At 48.0% G+C, this 20,037-nt stretch overlaps 4 protein-coding genes across 7 annotated transcripts; 2 read left to right on the forward strand and 2 right to left on the reverse strand.

Annotated features, from left to right (window-relative positions):
• The first annotated feature begins 113 nt into the window (after window positions 1–113).
• Window positions 114–10,483, forward strand: kdm7aa (lysine (K)-specific demethylase 7Aa). Of its 2 annotated transcripts, none has more exons than XM_052055449.1 (18): window positions 114–277; window positions 4,109–4,194; window positions 4,287–4,404; window positions 4,517–4,677; window positions 5,619–5,760; window positions 5,841–6,027; window positions 6,115–6,277; window positions 6,842–6,929; window positions 7,002–7,108; window positions 7,197–7,288; window positions 7,370–7,456; window positions 7,567–7,839; window positions 7,913–8,040; window positions 8,158–8,294; window positions 8,359–8,456; window positions 8,575–8,687; window positions 8,767–9,101; window positions 9,182–10,483. In XM_052055449.1, exons 1-18 carry the CDS (start codon window positions 180–182, stop codon window positions 9,268–9,270), a joined length of 2,502 nt encoding a protein of 833 aa, XP_051911409.1. In that variant the 5' UTR covers window positions 114–179; the 3' UTR covers window positions 9,271–10,483. The 2 variants fall into 2 exon arrangements, with proteins under 2 accessions (XP_051911409.1, XP_051911412.1); XM_052055452.1 differs by having other exon boundaries at window positions 8,362–8,456.
• Window positions 10,484–10,519: 36 nt separating this feature from the next.
• On the reverse strand, window positions 10,520–11,264 carry ndufb2 (NADH:ubiquinone oxidoreductase subunit B2). Its single transcript, XM_052055454.1, has 4 exons — window positions 11,068–11,264; window positions 10,823–10,967; window positions 10,664–10,739; window positions 10,520–10,595 (listed from the first exon to the last, which is right to left on the reverse strand). Exons 1-3 carry the CDS (start codon window positions 11,151–11,153, stop codon window positions 10,665–10,667), a joined length of 306 nt encoding a protein of 101 aa, XP_051911414.1. The 5' UTR covers window positions 11,154–11,264; the 3' UTR covers window positions 10,520–10,595; window position 10,664.
• Window positions 11,265–11,632: 368 nt separating this feature from the next.
• On the reverse strand, window positions 11,633–13,659 carry LOC127593806 (dnaJ homolog subfamily B member 9-like). The gene is made up of 2 exons (XM_052055453.1): window positions 12,766–13,659; window positions 11,633–12,573 (listed from the first exon to the last, which is right to left on the reverse strand). Exons 1-2 carry the CDS (start codon window positions 12,980–12,982, stop codon window positions 12,137–12,139), a joined length of 654 nt encoding a protein of 217 aa, XP_051911413.1. The 5' UTR covers window positions 12,983–13,659; the 3' UTR covers window positions 11,633–12,136.
• A 105-nt stretch (window positions 13,660–13,764) lies between these two features.
• Window positions 13,765–19,936, forward strand: pnpla8 (patatin-like phospholipase domain containing 8). 3 transcript variants are annotated; one of them, XM_052056057.1, is made up of 11 exons: window positions 13,765–13,949; window positions 14,146–14,293; window positions 15,952–16,821; window positions 16,894–17,043; window positions 17,212–17,363; window positions 17,426–17,520; window positions 17,588–17,759; window positions 17,833–17,890; window positions 18,032–18,226; window positions 18,397–18,592; window positions 18,788–19,936. In XM_052056057.1, the coding sequence occupies exons 3-11, from the start codon at window positions 15,967–15,969 to the stop codon at window positions 19,060–19,062; spliced, it is 2,148 nt and encodes a 715-aa protein (XP_051912017.1). In that variant the 5' UTR covers window positions 13,765–13,949; window positions 14,146–14,293; window positions 15,952–15,966; the 3' UTR covers window positions 19,063–19,936. The 3 variants fall into 3 exon arrangements, with proteins under 3 accessions (XP_051912017.1, XP_051912016.1, XP_051912015.1); XM_052056056.1 differs by having other exon boundaries at window positions 13,765–14,293; XM_052056055.1 differs by lacking the exons at window positions 13,765–13,949; window positions 14,146–14,293 and adding an exon at window positions 14,336–15,073 and having other exon boundaries at window positions 18,788–19,932.
• Window positions 19,937–20,037: the final 101 nt, after the last annotated feature.

The raw sequence follows: 20,037 nt of genomic DNA on the forward strand, positions 1-20,037 counted from the left end.
CATTTTGTCGTTCCTCTGATGGGAAAAGAGTTAAAAAGATCTCTTTATGTCGTGACAGCAGGGTCGCCTCCTTCGGCAAAGCTTCGGGTTCTCTCGGCTGCGCTTCGGCAATTTCCGCCCACCGGACTTGACTCTCCGCCGCCGTGATCTTTCCTGCGTTGTTTGGGGACAGTAGCAAGATGGCGGCCACCCCGCTGTACTGTGTCTGCCGGCAGCCCTATGACGTGAGCCGGTTTATGATCGAGTGCGACATCTGCAAGGACTGGTTCCACGGCAGGTATGTGGGCTAAGGTGTCCTCCCTCGACCTAGCTCCCTTTGGAGGGGACACACACCCCGAGTTTGTCCGGGAAAGGCGACGGTTCTCTCGAGTGTCGGACCGGTAGCTAAGTTAGCTTAGCTTTCGGGGGCTTTAAATGGTCTATTGACGCGAGTTGATCTTACAAAGTGGGCTCGTTTTTCCTTGAAACCGCATTATTTGCTGTCGGATTGGGCTATACGTGAAACCACGTTATGTCGTGTCTAAAATTCCGCCTTTAGTTAACGTGAAAGACAAAGGAGAGCTTTGACTCGTGTTGTTTTATTCACCCAATTCGTGAGTCGTCTATGTGATGTCAGTCAACGCGACGTGTTTGGTTTTTAAAAAACGATTCATTCTTGTTCTCTTTTTTTCTGTTTATTTTATGTAAACGCTTCACCGTCTGAGTCGGGATATTCGAGGTGATGTCGGCGTACTTTTAAATGCATTTACATCGGCACGCTCCTCGAGCAACTTCCTCCATTGTTAAACGTGGCTCCCTCGTATTCTTGTTTTGAACAAATCTGTGACACGTTTTTGAGAACTATCGGGCTCGTGACGTCGCGTTTAGAGTCCCCCCTTTGATTTGAAAGGCGACATTCGAGAACAAGGACCTTGTTATTATGGTGGCGCTTTTGATTGACAGCTTGAGAAATTTAAATCCCCTTTTTGAGGCACATGGTCGAGGGGGCCCCTAGAGGCCGAATTTGGAACTGCTTATGAGAAGACCCCGCTCAACATCAGCATATTTGGGGAGCTTGTTACATTTGTGTGAATACTGAAAACAGTGCTGCTTTAATGAATAAAACTACAAATATTCATGTTAAAATACAAAATATAAAAAAGTAAGCTGGTAAAATTTTAATTCAGTCAAAAGTCACTCATACAGCGAAGTCAATTTGTGTTTTTGTAGAGTTTCCTCCGTGCTCCTTGCAAGTGTTTTCATTTTGCATTTGCGTTTTGGACCGTTTATCCAATCGCACTTGAAGCTAAAAAAATCACAAAGTTTAAATGTTTGTGAGTCAAGTTACATGAATGCCAAAAATCACCAATAATGCTCAAGTTAAAATTCGAGATCTGCGATTCCCCTTTATGACATGATTTAGCAATAACCGGCATTTTAGACAGCCATTTCTCAGCAACTTCTGCTTCCACGCATAGTCATGTCAAGAATGCCAGTGATGCTCCCCGTGAGTCATTGTTACACAACTTTATTTATGTGTGTCACTAATCCAAGTTCAGTGGCGCAAGCCTGTAAAGCTTGTCCTCAGCGTCGAGGTCACTTCCTGTGGCTGAGTGGCTCAAAGAATTGCATCATATGTCGTCGTCAGGATCTGATATCGTGCCCACTGGCTTGCTGTGTTTTAGTGGGGTGAGGGGGAGGGCGCGCATCACCATAGCAGCACTTTGGGAAAACAACAAAGCACTTTCTTTGAAATGACGGAAGTGATTGTGTAATGGCATGAAGTGCGCTGCCAAAAGAAATCGAGGCCGCAGAATCTGCGAGGGCGTGCCAACACGACAAAAGAAAAAAATGCTGGTGCGTCCGACCTGGACAGAAACGGCAAAATTTGACATTTGAAGCCTTTTCCCCTGAGAAAGAAATCCGAAAGAAATGTGGGATATTCTCCCATCTCCCATCTGAAAACTGCTTGTGTTGCGAGACTGAAGCGCAGTCTGTTAAGAGTGCACACAGTTGGAGCACAATAAATCAGATTTTTAAAAAAAGCAATCGTGCGTTATTAGATAATACGCAGGCAAGGTGCAGCTATGCTTTTTTTATCCATGTGGGGTCGCCGTCCTCAAGTTCTACTGTAGTATTTGTGAGTGGCGTGTTTTGCTTTGAAAGCTGGTGAGTGACGTGGGTGTCAACAACCGAGTGCAAAGTTGTCTGGCACTTGTGTGCGTTAAGTGACAGAGTTGATGCCATCAGCTAGTGTATGAAGGTGTTTTTTTTTTTCTGACGCGTTTTTCTTCCCCTTTGTTTCAGCAAGCGATTGAAAGTGCACCAGCAGCTGCGTCTATTCTGGACCACTTGCCGGGATGTTTACAATCTAAAAAGCTGTGGCTATATAGCATTGGCCTACATGGACGTGATACCTCGGTGATGGTCATTGACATGCTTTTTCCACTTTGCTGTGCTATTCAAAAAGTTTCTCCATCTAAAAATCGTGTTAGCGTTTCCTCAAGGTCCATTTGCAACCTCCGGGAATCGTCAGCGGTCGAAGGATCAGACGGAAGTCCGCCGTCCACCTCCTGACCCCTAAGCCGGCGTTGCGTGCTAGCTAATTTAGGCGACAGGGGGGTGCCGACGGCACCGGGGTGGTGATTGATGGCAATGACACGGAGCCAAGTTCGCCCGGCGATCCGTCAACGTCACGCCCGGTGCGTGAGGCCGCACCAAAGGAAGACTGATGGCCTGCACGGCAAAGATTTTTGTTGTTGACGCTAAATAAGCGGAAGTTGAGCCACTGGGGATCGTCCAGGTAGCTGCTGTTAAAAAGCTGTGTTTACATTCATTAACGAGGGTGGGCAGACCGCACGAGCCCGCGCCTGGGGGTCAGATGAACCTCATCCGGGTCCCCCTAATGTGGGCGTAAACGCCTCCCCCCGTGCGGCATGCTTGTTTCGAGCTTAAAATAATAGCCGTGCCCGCCTCCGGCCTTTTGTGCGCCGCCGCGGACAATGAAGCCTTCTCACAGCGCCGGCTAATGAATACGCCACACAGGAAGGAGGAGGGCCCCTGATGACGGGAAGTGGATGCAGTCCAAGCCGAGCGCTCATCTCCGCTCGCTTAGGCACAACAATCGCCAACGTGTCCGTCTGATTCGTTTCATCATTGAAACAGATCCATAGTGGTGGGGGGTTATAGATACCACAGTGTGGAATGCAAAATACAGTTTTTGGTCCAGACGGCACTTGAGTGATTTGTTGATGTGCATATTTGTCTTTTTAAAATATATACTGTATTTATATATCAAAGTTGCATTACAATACGGATTTTGTAACCTTGTAACACGGTCGTTGAACATTGTCATGTGTCCTGTTAGATGACGCCGTCGTTGTCTCGTGGGAGGCAGGAAATGCTTGCGCCCCCTCACTTCCCAGCCCAATTTTCTCTCCTGGTGTGGGTGACGCTCAGAAGGCATCCTCTTCCTTTTTCCCCGCTGCGGCGGAAAAGTCAGTTAAGGTCGCTCGCTGGCGCACACACTATGTGTGTGGGGGTGTGTGAGAGTGTGAGAGAGAGTCATGCTTTTTCCTGCAAGCAAGCACATGGTGGAAACATGAGCCTGATGCTACAGCCAAGCGCCGCTAACGTGCCTTTCCAAGTCACGCGTTCGCTGGCTCGGTTGGGCGGGGAGGGGCCGGCACATCTGGCCTCCAAACACGCCCATCCTGAGCGCACGCTGACGCGCGAGTCATTTCAGGACACGTCTTTGTGCCCTGCGTGCATGGCAAATGTCAAGAATTCACAGGAGCCCCTCCGCTTCCTGAGCACTTAATGGGCCTCCCTGCACTCTGGATTTTCTTTTTACACTTTTCCCGCAAGTAGATCAAAGCTGATAGCGGGCACAGCTTCCGTCTTGCGCCACCACGCAGCTCTTAATCTAATTTTGTGTTGATCACAAAATGCCTGGAGGCCGAATCACTCGGCGAAGGGAGGCAAGCGGGCGCAAGCAGCTATTTTGAACTCGTAGACGGAAGCCATTTTATTTTAGGTTAAGTGGGGACATCTTGCCTCCTGGTGTAATCCGGCTGCCAATTTTTTTTTTTTTTTAAATGTTTGTGAAATAATTCTGTTTTGTTTGCAGCTGTGTGCACGTGGAGGAGCACCATGCTGTTGATATTGACGTTTACCACTGTCCGAACTGTGACGTCCGACACGGACCCTCCCTGAGTGAGTGATGCCGCATCTCGTCGTTACTCCCAAAAAAAAAAAAAAAAAAGTATCTTGGCTTCAATGTCTCTTTGGGGGCGGGGGCTTCCCAGTGAAAAGGCGAAACAACTGGCACCGCCACGATTACACGGAGCCCGACGACGGAGCCAAGCCCGTGCAAGCCGGCACCCCCGTGTTTGTCAAGGAGCTGCAGAGCAGGACCTTCTCCAGGTATGCGTCCAGTCACGGGCTTCCTGACTGGTGCAAAAGAAAACAACCTCAAAAAACTAAATTGTCCAAATGTTGACATTTGCCTTTGTCTGTGTCGCTGCACCACTGGCAGCTGCGAGGAGGTGGTGATGCGCATGCGCGGCGAGCAGGTGACGCCCAAGTACCTGGAGCGCTCGGGCTTCCGCCACCCCATCGCCGTCACCGAGATGGAAGGCCTGGGCCTCAAGCTGCCGCCTCCCACCTTCGGCGTGCGAGACGTGGAGCAGTACGTGGGTAAGACGCCGCGTCCGCTGTCAAATAGCCTTTGGCGTTTTTTGGGAGGAAAATTATGATGGTCACCTGCGTGTCGGTCACGCATTTCCGGGCCGGCAGCTGATAAGATGTGCGGCCTCTGTTTTCGCCTGCAAGTCCTCTTCCAAGTCTGTTAGCTTGCCCTGCCCTGCTGTGTGGATCATTAAGTTCACATTACTGCTTGTAACCCCCCCCCCCACCCCCCACTCCACTGACTTGGGTACGCGAAGCACAGGTGTTGGCGGCAGTCACCCGGGTGTCGCGTTACATAGCGTGAAGCACTCATGTCTCACAACTTGCCCATCCACGAAAACCGCCTCTATTGGGACTTCCAGATTTATGGTCTCGCCATTTCGCGGCTTGTCTTTGAAATTTGACACCATAGCCTCAAATTCACGATGTTTTTAAAGATCTGTGTAGATGTAGTGGATTTGGACTTGTGAAGTCTTCGAAGAACTTTCCAGTGAGGCGCCTGTCTGACACTTTTGTCTTTTTGGCATTCCAGCTGCTGTCGGTCATCAGATGCAGGCCAGCTGGGCTGCACGTGTGCGGATTTGTGTGCATGTGTGTGTGTGTGTGTGTGTGTGTGTGTGTGTGTCTGGCAGGGCAATAAAAAATGTGTGTTCGAAGGGAAAGTTGAAGAAGCAGCTGCAGAGCCGCTATGTGTCGCCCCGGTGTGATTTGTAGCATCACAGATGTTAGCCTCCATCTTTTGCTAGCGTTTGTTTAGCCTCGGCGGTGTAAAAAGATGGCCGCCACATGCCGCTGCGTGCACGTCCTTCCTCTCACTCCTTCCTTTGGGACTTGCTGGCCATGTTTGATGGTCACACTGGAGAGTCTATTATACCTTGGAGGCAAATCAGCGTCTTCGTCGGGTCAAGTCTGCCTCTCACTGGCGGCGTGTTGCTTTGCATTGACCGCAGGCGGCGACAAAGTGATCGACGTGATCGACGTCGCGCGACAAGCCGACACCAAGATGAAGCTCAGCCAGTTCATCAAGTATTTCACCGGCCCGCATCGCCCCAAAGTGCTCAACCTCATCAGCCTGGAGTTCTCCGACACCAAGTGAGCACCGCCGCCGCTTCCCCCAATGGAGCGTCGTTGCTCCTTCGTGCCAATTCAAATGTTTTTTTGTCTCTCTGGAGGATGTCCAAGCTGGTGGAGGTGCCCGACGTTGCTCAAAAGATGTCCTGGGTGGAGAACTACTGGCCGGACGACTCGTTCTTCCCCAAGCCCTTCGTGCAGAAGTACTGCCTGATGGGCGTCAAGGACAGCTACACCGACTTCCACATCGACTTTGGCGGCACCTCCGTGTGGTACCACGTCCTCTGGGTGAGTGAGACGTAGGGGACGCATTTGGACACGTTGGCCCGCTCGAAAAGAGGAAAATGAACGTTGTGGTGTTGGGGTCTCCGTCAGGGCGAGAAGGTCTTCTACCTGATCAGGCCCACGCCTGCCAACCTGGCGCTCTACGAGGCCTGGAGCTCCTCGCCCAATCAGAGCGAGGTCTTTTTCGGGGACAAAGTGGACAAGTGTTACAAGTGCGTGGTGCCTCAGGGAACCACGCTGCTCATCCCCACAGGTACAAATGTTTGCAAACTGTACTTGTACTTCAGAAGGAATGTTATCTTATGTCATCATCATCATCATCCGCTAACGTTACAAAAATGAGCAAACCTATTTTGACAAAGAAAGGAGTACAAACCATAGAAGTCAGTTTTCCAAAGTAGGAAGTAAAAAAATTGAAAATTATTTTTGGGGTTTTATCAAGTAGGCTTCAGATACATGAGAAATTTACGGAAGTAGAGAGCAACCAAAGTATTCATATTTGGCCAAAAAAAAATATTTGTCAACTGCTAAATTGTCCTCAGTGCCCCTCTTTGTCCGAGGTTGGAATTAAGTGGGAGCGGAAGGTCAGCAGGGTCAGGCTGTCACACCCTCACACCCAACCCCCCCCCCCCCCCACTCAAATCTGCTTTCTCTCACGTAGAGTTGTTCAAGGAAAAGCTGTTTATCTCCATTTGCGCGTGTGTGAAGATAATAGTTGTACAGAGTGGGGGGATTGTTTGGATTAGATAGTGCCCCGAGCAGGCTGCCATTGGATCCCATTGAAGTTGTCATCCTAACGCTGTGGCGCCCCCTGCAGGCTGGATTCACGCTGTCCTGACCTCTCAGGATTGCATGGCGTTTGGCGGCAACTTCCTGCACAACCTCAACATTGGCATGCAGCTCAGGTAAAAACGCGCCACTTTTTAACCGTGGCTTTGATTCGTGATGCATGAGTGACGATTTGTTTTGTTGGTCAGGTGTTACGAAATGGAGCGCCGTCTGAAAACGCCCGACCTCTTCAAGTTCCCTTACTTTGAGGCCATCTGTTGGTATGTGGGCAAGAATCTTCTGGAAACTCTCAAAGGTGAATTTGGCGATTTGTAAAAATGAGATTTGATTTTGCAAAAGCAGTTGAAACAGTGAAAACAAATTTTATTGGGGTCCACCGTCAGAACTCCGAGAAGACACCTGTCCACCTCCGACGTACCTCACGGAGGGCGTGAAGGCTTTAATCTGTGCACTCAAGACATGGTTGAAGAGAGAGGTTAGTTCTCGCCGCCGTGTTCCTCCGTGGCCCGTCACATCTTTTTTTTTTCAGCATTTCTTGCCTTGACGTCTTGTCCAGGTGACTCAGCCCAACAGCGAGGTCCCCGACAACATCAGGCCAAATCATCTCATCAAAGAGCTCACCAAGGAAATGCGACACCTGGAGGTCAGGTTCAGGACAAGACTATAACGACGCCAGCAGGCGTATTCTTTATCCTCTGCAAAGAGTGACCAATATTATTGTGGCTTAACTCACAAGTACGTCTTGCTCCACAGGAGGAACCGAGCAACGGAGGAGGGGGCGTTGGCGTCAAGCCCCTCAAATCTCAGGGAAGCGTCTGCGGGGGCGGCGGAGGATCCAACGGGTGCCCGTCCACTCGCGCCACCCTAGAGCGTCTGTGCCAAGCGCGGCAAGCGAGGCGGGCCGCCCGCCGCCTGCGGGAGCAGCAACAGCAGCGGCAGACGCCCCGGACGTCGTCCAACCTGGACATCCTGGAGAGACACACCAGGGAGGTGCTGAGGAGGCTGGAGGTGGGCCCCTTGGAGGAGGTGAGGGAAGATTTGTTTTTTCTTGTCCCACGATGCCTTTGGGCGGCTCTGACCCGTTACCCGCCCTTGGCAGGATCCGGCGTTCTGCGCCAAGGTGCGGGGAAAGCTCAACAAGGCGTCGACGGCCTCGGCCGCCGCCGCCGCAGAATCCCTGGAGGAGAACCACCTCAGACTCATGCTGGTCAACGGCAGGATCATACGGTCAGAATAGTTTCATATGCTTTCCTCCTTGATTAGTTATTGTTTTGGTTTTAAAAGATGAGTAGCCACTTTTATTCCATTTCTTGGTCATGATCTCGATTGCTCTTCACCTATCAGGGATATGAGGCGGCCCGCGGCGTGCCCGGTCAAAACGGAGTCCGAGAGGCATGTCACCGCCGGCGCCAACAAAAGCGCTGACATCAAGTCACACCGGATCAATCGGGGACTACACACCGACGCCCACAAAATTATCGGTGAGCTACAATGATACTGATTTATGTCAATCATTTTGTGTCTTGACGCTTTTTTTCTTCATAGCAGATGTGGAAAGAGTGAAGACTGAACTCAGGGAAGAAGTGTCCGATGTACACATGTGTACATCGGATGTGGATTCGGACAGCGACGCCCCCACACAGGTATGGACGTATCTAATCGGGTCGGAAAGTATGGCGGTCGTAGAGGGACATTTGCCAGCTAAATTCTTTTTTGAAAAGGGCTAAAGAGCAAATGCTCAGTAAATGTCTGTGTCTGTAGCTCAAAGTGTCGCCGCTGTCGTCCTCTTCCGACGAGGACTCTGAGGAAGAGGAGCAAAGGCAGAAAGGACACACCATCGAGCTGGACCAATCTCGCCAGAAACCACTCAAACGGTAATTAGCCCTCACAGGACGGACGACCATATTTGGGTGGCACTGCGGGTAAATGACGGTTTTCTGGTTGCCCCCTCAGAGAACGTCCTACCTCACCCAGCACGGAAGAAGCCATTCAGGGGATGTTGTCCATGGCCGGCCTGCTGTGCCCCGCCAAGCCGGAGAAGGCAGCATCGCCCCAAGAACCGTGGTGGTCCTCCGGCCCGGCGGAGCAGCGGGGCCCGGCGCCCCACCAGCAGGGAGTCGCCAGCCCCATGGACAGCCAAGGCAACAGCAGAGAGGCCTGGGACAATCAGGGCCTGCCCAGCCCAGAGCACCATTACCAGTACTGTGACCCCAACATGTCGCCGCCCCTGCACCCCTCCAAGAGGCACGCCTCCAACCCCCCGCCCGTCAGCAATCAAGCCACAAAAGGTGTGACAAACAACGCATCTGTTACGTGTACGCAAAGATGTTCTTATTTTATCTTTGTTTTCATTCTTCTTTGTTTTCAGGCAAACGTCCCAAAAAAGGCATGGCCACCGCCAAGCAGAGACTCGGCAAGATTTTGAAAATCAACAGACACAGTCGTGTTTTTGTCTAAGACGCTTTTTTTTAATGAGCTATTTGGACACTTTTGTGCTTTTTAGAAGTGAGACGAAGTGAAGAGGACATACGACGAAGGGTCATGCACCACTTCACGACAAGCACACTAACAAAAGAAAACTGAGGTAGGAAGGGAGCGACTGCGGGCATTAAAATGGAGGACGAGGACAATGAGGTTTACCAAACAACTTTTGACGCCAGGTTGTGATTATTTCATTCATTCTTTTTTCGGGGTGGCAGATTTCACAAATGGTGCTCATGCTTTGTAAGTCTCACCAGCAATAAAAAAAAAACCTCTTTAAGGGCAGCAGCTTTTTTCCCCCCTTTCCACTCTTCTTCCTTGCTTTTGATACAAGCTTATTGCTGCCCCCTGTTGGTTTGAATAGGAATTTTTCACAAAGAAAAAACTCATGGATATTCCGCTTAATTTATTTCTCCTTTTGTATGTGATTTTTTTCGGGATGTATTTATTAATGAAGAGATACAATTTTATTATATTTTGGAGGTTCTTAATCTTTGTTTTTCTGTAAATGTGGCGTGTTTGCGTTGATATGCTCGTCATCTTGTTGTGTAGCAGCGGATTTACTAATTATCAATTCTTATTCTCCCTGTAGCCAGTGTGGGGTTTTTTTTTGTTTTCCTGGGCCATGTGCGACTAGAACGGGTCTGTTTTTAATCATCAATCCACTCGTGCCACTTAGTATTCTGAGCCACTGTGGTGCCGAGAGGTTGTGAGGAGCTTAAAATAGTGCTGATTTTCACGGTTGTTGACTCAGGGAATGATGCCATGAACAGAATCAAAAGCACCAGCCACCTCACAAATGCGGATGTTCTCACGTTTTCATGTTTGTTTTCGTTTCCCTGCTGTTGACTCTTTCGAAACCCATTGCTCAGTCTGATTCAGTCATCCCCAAAAACAAGTAGCTTTAAGCTCTGCTCAGGTTGATGCGCACACAACCCGCGAGTGACTTTCAGCACACACGCTTGTAGTTGTTCACATAGCCGCCGCTGTCGCTTTCCTTCCTGTAGGTTTGTTAAATCCACTACAGTCCTTTTTTTTCCTTCCCTTCACTTTTGGCATTTGTGTTCAAAGTGTGATGGGTCACCGATTGCTTACATTCTGAACAACAATTGAGATTCAAACACTGGCAAGCTGACACACTGTTTGTGTATTTCAAACAATTGCGTGTAAATAAAACGAGCAAAACTAATTAAGTGGAAAGACTCATTATTGATGACGCATGACAGAATGTTAGAAGATTTATTGTATGTACAATGACAACTTGCGGGGAACAGTTGTGAGGTGGTGTCACAATGGATGAACTGCAAAGAAGAACAACAATGTAAGCGCAATGAATATGAACACAAACGTTAAATAGGTGCAAAATCACATTATTCTTCGTCGTCCGCTGGAATTCCAAGCTCCTCATCTGTCCACTCTGAAGCATCAGGCCAAGGAAAATGACCCTGAAGGAGAACAACATACTCGTCACAGTCCCTGTGGGCACAGAAGGAGATTGCACCAATGTGATGATGCTTTTATCGTTTACCAGGACCGCATCCGGGTCGTGCCACAAGTGCCAGAGGATCCAGAACCACATGGCACCGCTGATCAACTCCGACTGGAACTTCTGGTTCCTGGTGAGTTGAGGATATTGCCTATACTGCGGCTCGATGTGAGGCCCACCGCCTGCCCTACAATATCAACACACACACAGGTGAGCCCGTCAACTCATTTGGCTCCATTGGAACGACTCGTTAGCATGCTAGCATCAGAGGCTAGTGGCGTACTCACTTTCTCGTCATTATCCTTTGTGGACCACGTCTAATAAGCCGAGTCCCACCCCGGAGGACGCCCAACATCCTCCCGAAAGAAGACATGACTGTAAATAATAGCTATTTTACAGCATGTGCGGTTTAGAATGACAAATAAACCAGAATCAGGCCGAGGAGTCACCTTCCCGAGTCAACAGAAGGGGGCTCACGTCAAGGCCGCTGATTGGACAAGGGGTCGGGAACGGGATCACGTTTGTTGCCGCGCGTTGATTGGCTGAATGAGAAAAGCTATTTTAAATGTACATAGCGCCCTCTAGCGAAACTAATCCAAAAATGCAGATTTGTTGAACGCTTTCCCATTCAAGGGTTTAGCACCCTTCTCCTACCCCAGGGCTATGATTTCCAAATTTATTAGAACTTTTATTGTAACTATTCTATCATTATTTTCGTCCTTCATTAGCAGCAGGGTGCCACGTGTGGTCAGTGGTGTTTGACGTTAGGGTCGTTTGTGTTGTAGTGCTATTTACCTGCACGTTTACTGTCCCAAAAAATAAGAATTGAGCACACAGACGAAGAGTAACATGTCCTATTGCAACTTTTTTTATTCCGTGTTCAAACATTGTCTTAACCAATTCACTCACACACACACACACACACACACACACACACACACAAAGTGCAGACATTTAGACAATGATTATTGAAACAGCACTGTCTATGCAAAATGGTGACATGAAGAGCAAAAAGTGCCGAGTATTGCACATGATCAACTTGAGGTTTTTGTTTTTAACAAGAAAATATCGAAAAACATCTCCAGCAAAATACAATAGTGCTTGTTTTTTTTGTTTTTTTGAAAATTCAAACGTGTCTCTTATTCAGTCCCGGCTTGTTCACAAAGAATAACACCCCAGTGCAGCTTGTTGACGCAAAGAATCCACAAGCTTTATGTCGATTCCTGAGCAAGTAAAGAAGCTGACCTAATTGGAAGTGACTGGAAACCAACTTTGTTCCTTGAATGTAAATCTCACCAAAAGCCACATTATAAATTAGCATTTTAATTTCCAAACTAAATCTGTCTGTTTCCCCGCTCAGGAGCAGTCGGTGAAGGTGGTCACCATGTTGCCCCTCCTCTGCGTCACTGTCCTGCAGTGCTGCTTGGCTGAGCGCTGGAATCCGCCGTCACTTCTGGTAGTGTGCGCGTTAAAGGAAAACATCTTCTCCAAGTCCTCAAACATGTCATCAAACAGTCCCCCTTCTCCTTCTCTTCCTCCGAAGGGCCCTCGCTGTTGGTTTCCAGCGGCCTGGTGGAAGAACCTCTTCTTGTGGGCTTGATGATGGGAGTGGAAGTGTTGGTGCCTGCCGAAAAAGTCAAAGTCCTTGAAGATGTCGTCAACGTTGAACGACCGGTAGTGCTGCCGGAAGTTGAAGTTGCCACTTGCTCCTCCGCTGCCGCCGTGCGGCCCCGCGCCTTGGCCGAACTGGTCGTACTCCCGACGTCTCTTGTCGTCCGATAGTGTCTCGTATGCTGAGGTAAGGCAAAGGGGAATTTTACTTTTCAATAGCTTGTACAGGATTATCTGTGTCTCTGTTAAATCAAACGTTAAGTCAATCTTTCATCAGTGTATGCAAGCCGTTGTGAATTTTGCCGAATTGTGACGCATAATTTTTCTGAGGGATTACAACATTCCTGCTCCTCGGAATGCAAAGGGTTCCTTACCCTCGGCTATATCTCTGAACCTGGCCTCGGCATCCGAGCCCTTGTTTCGGTCCGGGTGGTACTTGAGAGCCAGCTTATGGAAGGCCTTCTTGATCTGGCGCTCCGAGGCATCTCTGGGCACCCCCAGGATGTCGTAGTAGTCCTTCTTGGCCAATATGAACTCGGAGATGAGCAAGATGTGAAAGGCGAGCAGCAACATGAACTGCACCGTGGCCATGACTGCCTTGGGGCTCCTTTTTGTTGTTGGGCACCTTTTGCGGATGTTGACAACTTTGTTAATAGCACATTATACTTTACATTTAGAAAGAGTGCAAACGTTGTGCCTAATAAAGCACTAATCAAGAAGAGTCGCGGCCGACTGTTTCGAGGTAATTTTAAAACGTCACCGAATCGAAACCTTGACAGGCACAAGAAAATGACAACTCGCCATTTTAAATGAAAAGGACGTTCCACTTTCCGAAATCCCACATCAAGCTCTTTAAACTTTAGTTAACAAACGGAATCAATATGATTAAATGTTGATTACCTGGGTCACCGAAGAGGCCGGGAACGCTGCGGAATGCTGACGGCTCCAGCTGATACGAAACCGCAAGCTAACGTTTGTTGACGAAATGCACTCCAGAGGCCAAACACCACGACTCGAAAGACTATTGGACCATTTCGCTGACGTATTAACTCAAAGCCCTCTGATTGGTGCAAGATGTCCACGTAGCTTCAAGCTAAATTAATAGGGAGGTATATTTTCGAGTACTTCCGGTTTCGTTTTACAGAATAGACGTGTCGTTTTACAGGCGGGCGGTATTATATATTCTAAGATTTATACTGTACTGTCACTTGGATTGTTAACCTGCGCTTTGCTTTGATTTGAGAGTTGAATGAGACATTAAACTGTATGAATTTCAGTATAACTGGGCAATCAGACTTAATAATAATAATAATAATTATACAATAATACATTTATAAGCGCCTTTCAAGACACCCAAGGACACTTCACAATAACAATTGAATTGCAACATTTGTTTGAATAATAATGAAAGTCGGCCGCGTATGTTTTGGGAAACGATGACAAATGGGATGTGAAGATGTGACTACATTACAGAATTATAGAACGTTGTTAAGTATATACACTGAAGCACAGTCAACAGAGTTGAGAGGATTTGTACACTACGCGGACACCTGATTAGGTACCTTTGCACAGATACTGTTCATGAGTTTTACCATCATCGGTTTTCAGAGAGGTTATAACTTTCTGTTCTGTGACTAATTCGATTGCAATGAACAACTGGATTCATCAACACATGTTGCGCATTGCTTGACTCAACGCAATCTTGCTTTCTATAATGTCTAACAGCCACTTTTCTGTGAATTCAGTCCCCCCAGGTGTGTGCTTGAGCCTGTTGGACTCCACGACATAGTGCACATCGATAGGCTCAGTTTGCGGTCCAACTCTGGAAACGTCAATCACGAAGTAAACGCCAGCAGCAGTGGGGATGGGAATCTGCGGTGACGGGGTGCTGAAGTTCGCCAGGTAATGGTACGACGTCAGGTCCTCCTCTTCGGTCCAGTAGAGAAAGTACAGGCTGTATATCCATCTTGGATGCAGTTGCCATGTTTGGATAAACTGCACAATCTGCTCTTTGCCAACTTCCACTGTGAAGTCTTTGGCAGCCACCCAAAGCATGTTTTTTATATTTTAAGTCACTCAACAACAACAGCGAATGACTCATTTGCATGGTGGAAAAGTATTAAAAGTTTCAATATACTCGTCGTTGTCGATGACATAATGATTTAGTTTTGGTTTTAAAGGGGCAACGCGTGACGTTTCGGTCTGAACATTAGCTTGATTCTATCATTAAGGTAAATCAACCTGTTGTTACGTATCTGTTCTTTCGGCTTCTTCAATTGGTCTAGCGATGCGCATTGCGAGATTACACAGGAATATGTCAGCAAAACAATAGGAAAACAAAGAAGAACAACACCTTGGGATGAATATCGTGTCAGTTAAACAACATTTATATTCGAATGTTTTTTTTGTCTATCGAATCTATATGTTTTGTGCAAATATTACGCTGTAGCATAAACCATATACCAACATGCAAATATTTTTTTCTTTTGTGACTGCGATTTAAATTCATGCTGCCCCACACATGCGCAAACTATTTTTAAAATAATAATAGTCGTTATTTTTGGAACAAAGGAAGCTGCGCCTTTACGTAATTTCCTGTCCTTTTCCTGTTTTCGAGTTCAAGCGCTAACGGTGCTAGCAGTGCGGCACTGAATGAATGATTTTCGTTTGTTATTCTATCAGGTAATTGCCAAGTTTTTGCTCTCTTGTGTGTGCAATTTGGGAACCGTTTGCCAATGCGGTTTAGCTGTCTTTTGATAGTTTCAACTGCGTGTTTAACTTCAGTGTTCAGAGTTGATATGATGACACTTTTGTTTTTTTCTGGTTCCAAAACCGCCATTCCGTATTGTCAAAATTGAATCGCTTCTCTTAGCGCAGCCTTCGTCTCAATAATGTCAGCGAGCCATTTGTCAGTGAAGCGGGTCCTGCCCGGCGTGTGTACCAACCTATGAGACTCCACCACAAAGTGGACATCGACAGGCTCAGTTTGTGGTCCAACTTTCGATACTTGAACGGCGAAATAGACGCTCGCCGTCCCCTGAATGGGCCTCTGCGCGTTCGGACTGCTGAAGCGAGCCCGGTAATGGTAGTAGGTTTGATGTTCATCTTCTGTCGAGCAGAGGCAGTCCAGACTGTAAATCCAGAGGGGTTTCAGCTCCCATGTCCGAATATACTCGGCAATTTGCACTTTGCCAACTTCCACGGTAAAGTCTTGGGCTGCGACCCACTTGATGTGGTCTTCGGTTGGGCCACGTTCCCGCTTGCGCAGGATTTTTACAAGTTCACTCAACTCGGCGGGTAAATTAAGGCGAGATGGAGTACGCTGATCATCCATATTGACAGGTTTAGTCTGTCGTCAAAGAAAGCAACCGACGGCTTTCGTTTGCTTGGCCTGTTTCCATGACTACCAAGATGATTACAAATGTGGGAGAGCCCCCTATTGGCGTCTCTTGTATTACAACAAGAATTTCTATTACTAAGTATTGCAGAGTTTAAATTTTTGGGCTGTGTTTTGCTGGATGGGAATTTTTAACCCCTGTCGTCTCCACTCTTGATCTCAGTGAGCTAGCAGACGCATGTCGCGGATCAGAACCACACTGGACAGCGTCACCAAGGCAGTAGGAAGCACCGAGCTCATCTCCAAATTCTCCCGCCTCAAGCCGGGCAACGCTGTGGTGAACGGCGCCCATGCTGAAAAGGTTCTGGTCACAACGAAGGACCCGGATGTCTCGCTGCCACACGAAGCCAACGTAGGAGATGCAGGCGGCGAGAAATGTGTCGCAGAAGATGACAAGAAAGAAGCACAAGTTGCAGAAAACCCCTTTGTCGCTGCCAAGGGTTCCAGTGCCGCTTTTGAGGCGTCTCCCCCCGTCTCGTCCTTAAAGCATAGAGCGCAGCTCTTCCATACAACCAACATGGACGAGACATACAAGACTTTAGCCCAGCACATCAACAGTTACTTTGGCATGGACACGCATGCGGAGGAAGGCGAAGGCAAGCGCCAGCAATCCAGTGAGCCTTTCCCTCCCAGAAGTGGCAACCATTTCCCAGTTTTGTCTCCAGCGGCAGCGTCCAAGACCGTCGATGCAGCTCCTGCCCCACCTCCATCTGAAGACCTCAGTCGCCCAGAAGCTAAACCTCCATTTGACTCCACCACAACAGAAAGCACAGATCCATCTGTTGCGGTTTTAGCCAGCTCCCCCAAAAAAGGCTTCACCCACTATCTGTCTTACCCTCGTCCAAGTGTTCAAGCTTTTGTGGGGAATTACATCACTCCGCTGGTGCCCAAATTCCGAGGGGATGTCAAAAGTGTCGAGAAAGACAAGCTCCCAGCTGCCAGTGTAGTGGAGGCTTCTGTGGAGGATGTGGAGAGTAAAGATCAGAAGGCTGATGATGCCAAACAGCAGCAACGTTTGGCTCAAAGGGAGAAGGTAATCACGATAATGTAATTCTTTGAGGGGCTTTTAGTGCAAACTTATCATGCATTGTGTATCGCTTTGCAGATAATAGCCAGGATGAGTGTCGACAACAGAACCAGAGTGCTTGTGAAAGGCCTACAGAGAGTTAACGACATCCAGCTCCTCACTAGTCGTGTGGAGGAACTCAACTGTCACCTGCTGGAGTTCCCCGAGACCCGTGGCGTGGCCATCAAGGTGAGCAGGAATCGTTTTGAAAGTGTTTTCAGCACACATTAAACCAGCTGGGGCCCCAAAATTGAACTCTGCGGTACACCTCATGGCAATGGGCAGAGCACAAAAAGCTGCTGTTTTTGTTGTTGTTGTTGTTGTTTGAATTCCAAACTTTGTGCGTTGATTTTACAGGCGAAAGCTATTCCATGCTTGCTGCGTTTGCGTCAGGCCACAGACCTCAATTTCCAGGCTGCTGTGAGAGAGTCACTGGCTCTGGTCGGCTATACAGATCCGGTGAAAGGCAGAGGAATCCGAGTCCTGGCCATAGATGGAGGGGGGACAAGGTATAAAACTGAATCCTCCCCCAAATCTTCTCGGTAATTCATTTGTTGCGTTTTGTACACAGAGGACTACTGGCTCTGCAGACCCTCCTCAAACTGGAGAACCTGACGGGAAAACGAGTCCACCAGCTTTTTGACTATATCTGTGGAGTCAGCACGGGTATTCTTTCATCATCCCGGCGTGCATCGTAAAATATCATCTTGCCTCAATCGGTTTTTCCTTTTAGGTGCTATCCTGGCTTTCATGCTGGGGATTCTTCAGATGCCTATCGAAGAATGCGAGGAGATGTACAGGAAATTGGGCTCGGACGTCTTCAAGCAGAACGTCATCGTCGGGGCCGTCAAGATGGGCTGGAGCCACGCTTTCTACGACAGTGAAATCTGGGAAAACATCCTCAAGTTTGTTCTTAAGGATCTTTAATTTTGCTCAAATTCCAAGACATCTTGTCCGAAATAAATTTCTTTTCTTTAGGGAACGTATGGGTGAAGGCTGCATGATAGAAAGTGCCAGAGATCCAAACTGTCCCAAAGTAAGTCCTCACTATTAAGACAATGGGCACTAGTGGAACAGCTGTGTGTATTGAAACGCTAGATGGCGACAAAGTATTAATTTTCCTGATTATTAAAAAAATATAGATCGATCTTCTCTCAGTATCCTATTTGTCCACCAGGTGTCAGCGGTAAGCACGCTGGTGAACCGGGGCCTGCCTCTGAAGGCCTTTGTGTTCAGGAACTACCGGCTCATGCCAGGAGTGAGGTCACACTACCTTGGAGACTGCAAATACAAAATGTGGCAAGCCATCAGAGCGTCTTCTGCAGCGCCAGGCTACTTCCAGGAATACATCCTCGGGAAAGATCTCCATCAGGTATGGCAAAGAGCTTGCAGCAAAGCAGCCACAGTTTGGATGGCGACTGAAATGACAATTTAAAGTGTCAGAATCACCCCAATACTTTTTTTTTTGTACTCTGAAATTTCAAGATAAAAAAATTTGAAAATTCACTGCAAGTACTTTATGATCTAAACCTCTTCTTCGAGGATGGAGGCCTCCTGATCAACAACCCCACGGCGTTGGCCATCCACGAGTGTAAATGCCTGTGGCCGAACACGCCGCTGCAGTGCGTGCTCTCTCTGGGTACCGGGCGCCACGAGGTAGCGGGAAAGAACGGCACCACCTACACCAGCCTCAAAGCCAAGCTCACCAACGTCATCAGTAGCGCCACAGATACGGAAGGTACCACGGTCCAAAATTTTGTATTCAACTAAGGTGGCCCGGATTTCATTCGGAGTCATGACACACGTGGACAAAATTGTTGGTACTCCTTTTGTAATGAAGCGGAGGAGTGTGGTCACAGAAATAAAGTTTTAGCTCAATAAAGTTTTGCCTTGTCGAGTAAAATGCACGTTTCTCCGTCCATCCATTCTTCAGAAGTGCACACCATGCTGGACGCCCTCCTGCCTCCGGACACCTACTTCCGCTTCAACCCTCACATGAGCGAGGACGTGCCGCTGAACGAGAGCCGCGTGGACAAGCTGAATTTCCTCATGGGCGAGGGCGAGCGCTACCTGGAGCGCAACGACGCCAAACTGCGCAAGGCGGCCGGCGTGCTGACTCGGGAGAAAAGCTGCATCCAGAGACTGGGCGAGTGGGCCAAGCTCAAGGCGGACATGTACGAGGGTCCCCCTTTTACCTCCAAACTCTAACAAGTCCGCTGAGGTAAAATGACCCCAAGAGTTTGTTGAGGAGTCAAAAAAAAAAAACAAAGTTGTACAGTACATTTAGTTGGCGTGTGTTTGGCAATGAATTGTTTCGATACCATCATAATTTAAAATGATTTTAATATAGGCACAAGTGTGGATTGACCATCCATGTTTATAAATTAGGATTAGACGTGTGTGTGTGTGTGAGGCCCGAAGGTGCAGGCTCAATTCTTTTTGACGAGTTATGAAAAAAAAACTCTCACGCACTTTGGAAGTGTTCATTTTTAACCACTAGACCTGTAAATAAGATTTGTTCTTGTGTTTATTTAAATCAGAGTTGCACTTTTAGGCTTTTTTCATATTTTTCCGTCATTGGAGCCACAAGCTCGATGGTCTTTTTTTTTTACAATTACCTGCTTCGCGCTCTTCTCACCTGGGGGTGCGCACGAGGAGACACCTGCTAAAATGACTTGTTTAGCCCATACCTTGTGTTAGCCGATCAAATACACCGTAATTCCGTTGAATTCACTTCCAGCGGTTGCGCTGCTCTTGCCAGTTGCGTTGACAACGATATGCCGCATGTAGTCGGAGAGGGAAACTTCACGATCATATTTTGACGGGTGCCAACGATTTCCCTTCACTGGTGGCGTGCCTCTTGGATGGGAAGGCTCCAATGTGAAATCTGCCTACTCAAGGCAAAGGCAAGCTGCTTAGGCCCATGTGAGCCACTAGGGGGCCCCCAAGAGCAATTTGCAGTCAACGCAGCCTGGAGTAGAAGTAGAAGCCTAGTAGTAGTAGATCTTATTTTTAGCTTTTGGAGTAGTATTTGGAGAAGAAGCAGTTTTTTTTTCTCCCAATCTTCTGCACTACCCTTTATTGAGGTGAATAAATACACTATCAAGGTAAGAGAAATGTATCTATTTTTTTTTGTTGGATGTCAAATGTAACTCTTCAGTTCACATCAGTATTTTGCAGGTG

This window comes from Hippocampus zosterae, chromosome 21 (assembly GCF_025434085.1).
Source record: "Hippocampus zosterae strain Florida chromosome 21, ASM2543408v3, whole genome shotgun sequence".
Taxonomy (NCBI): Eukaryota; Metazoa; Chordata; class Actinopteri; order Syngnathiformes; family Syngnathidae; genus Hippocampus; species Hippocampus zosterae.

What these genes read in the sequence shown, in the direction of transcription:
- kdm7aa (XM_052055449.1), top strand. Translation starts at nt 180, where the DNA reads ATGGCGGCCACCCCGCTGTACTGTGTCTGCCGGCAGCCCTATGACGTG. An exon ending in CCGACACGGACCCTCCCTGA is followed by an intron (nt 4,195 to 4,286) that starts GTGAGTGATGCC and finishes GGGGCTTCCCAG; the next exon opens with TGAAAAGGCGAAACAACTGG. An exon ending in TGTGGTACCACGTCCTCTGG is followed by an intron (nt 6,028 to 6,114) that starts GTGAGTGAGACG and finishes GGTCTCCGTCAG; the next exon opens with GGCGAGAAGGTCTTCTACCT.
- ndufb2 (XM_052055454.1), bottom strand. Translation starts at nt 11,153, where the DNA reads ATGTCTTCTTTCGGGAGGATGTTGGGCGTCCTCCGGGGTGGGACTCGG. An exon ending in CAAAGGATAATGACGAGAAA is followed by an intron (nt 10,968 to 11,067) that starts GTGAGTACGCCA and finishes TTGATATTGTAG; the next exon opens with GGCAGGCGGTGGGCCTCACA. An exon ending in ACGACCCGGATGCGGTCCTG is followed by an intron (nt 10,740 to 10,822) that starts GTAAACGATAAA and finishes GTTCTCCTTCAG; the next exon opens with GGTCATTTTCCTTGGCCTGA.
- LOC127593806 (XM_052055453.1), bottom strand. Translation starts at nt 12,982, where the DNA reads ATGGCCACGGTGCAGTTCATGTTGCTGCTCGCCTTTCACATCTTGCTC. An exon ending in GTTCAGAGATATAGCCGAGG is followed by an intron (nt 12,574 to 12,765) that starts GTAAGGAACCCT and finishes GCCTTACCTCAG; the next exon opens with CATACGAGACACTATCGGAC.
- pnpla8 (XM_052056056.1), top strand. Translation starts at nt 15,967, where the DNA reads ATGTCGCGGATCAGAACCACACTGGACAGCGTCACCAAGGCAGTAGGA. An exon ending in ATCTGGGAAAACATCCTCAA is followed by an intron (nt 17,760 to 17,832) that starts GTTTGTTCTTAA and finishes TCTTTTCTTTAG; the next exon opens with GGAACGTATGGGTGAAGGCT. An exon ending in TCGGGAAAGATCTCCATCAG is followed by an intron (nt 18,227 to 18,396) that starts GTATGGCAAAGA and finishes CTCTTCTTCGAG; the next exon opens with GATGGAGGCCTCCTGATCAA.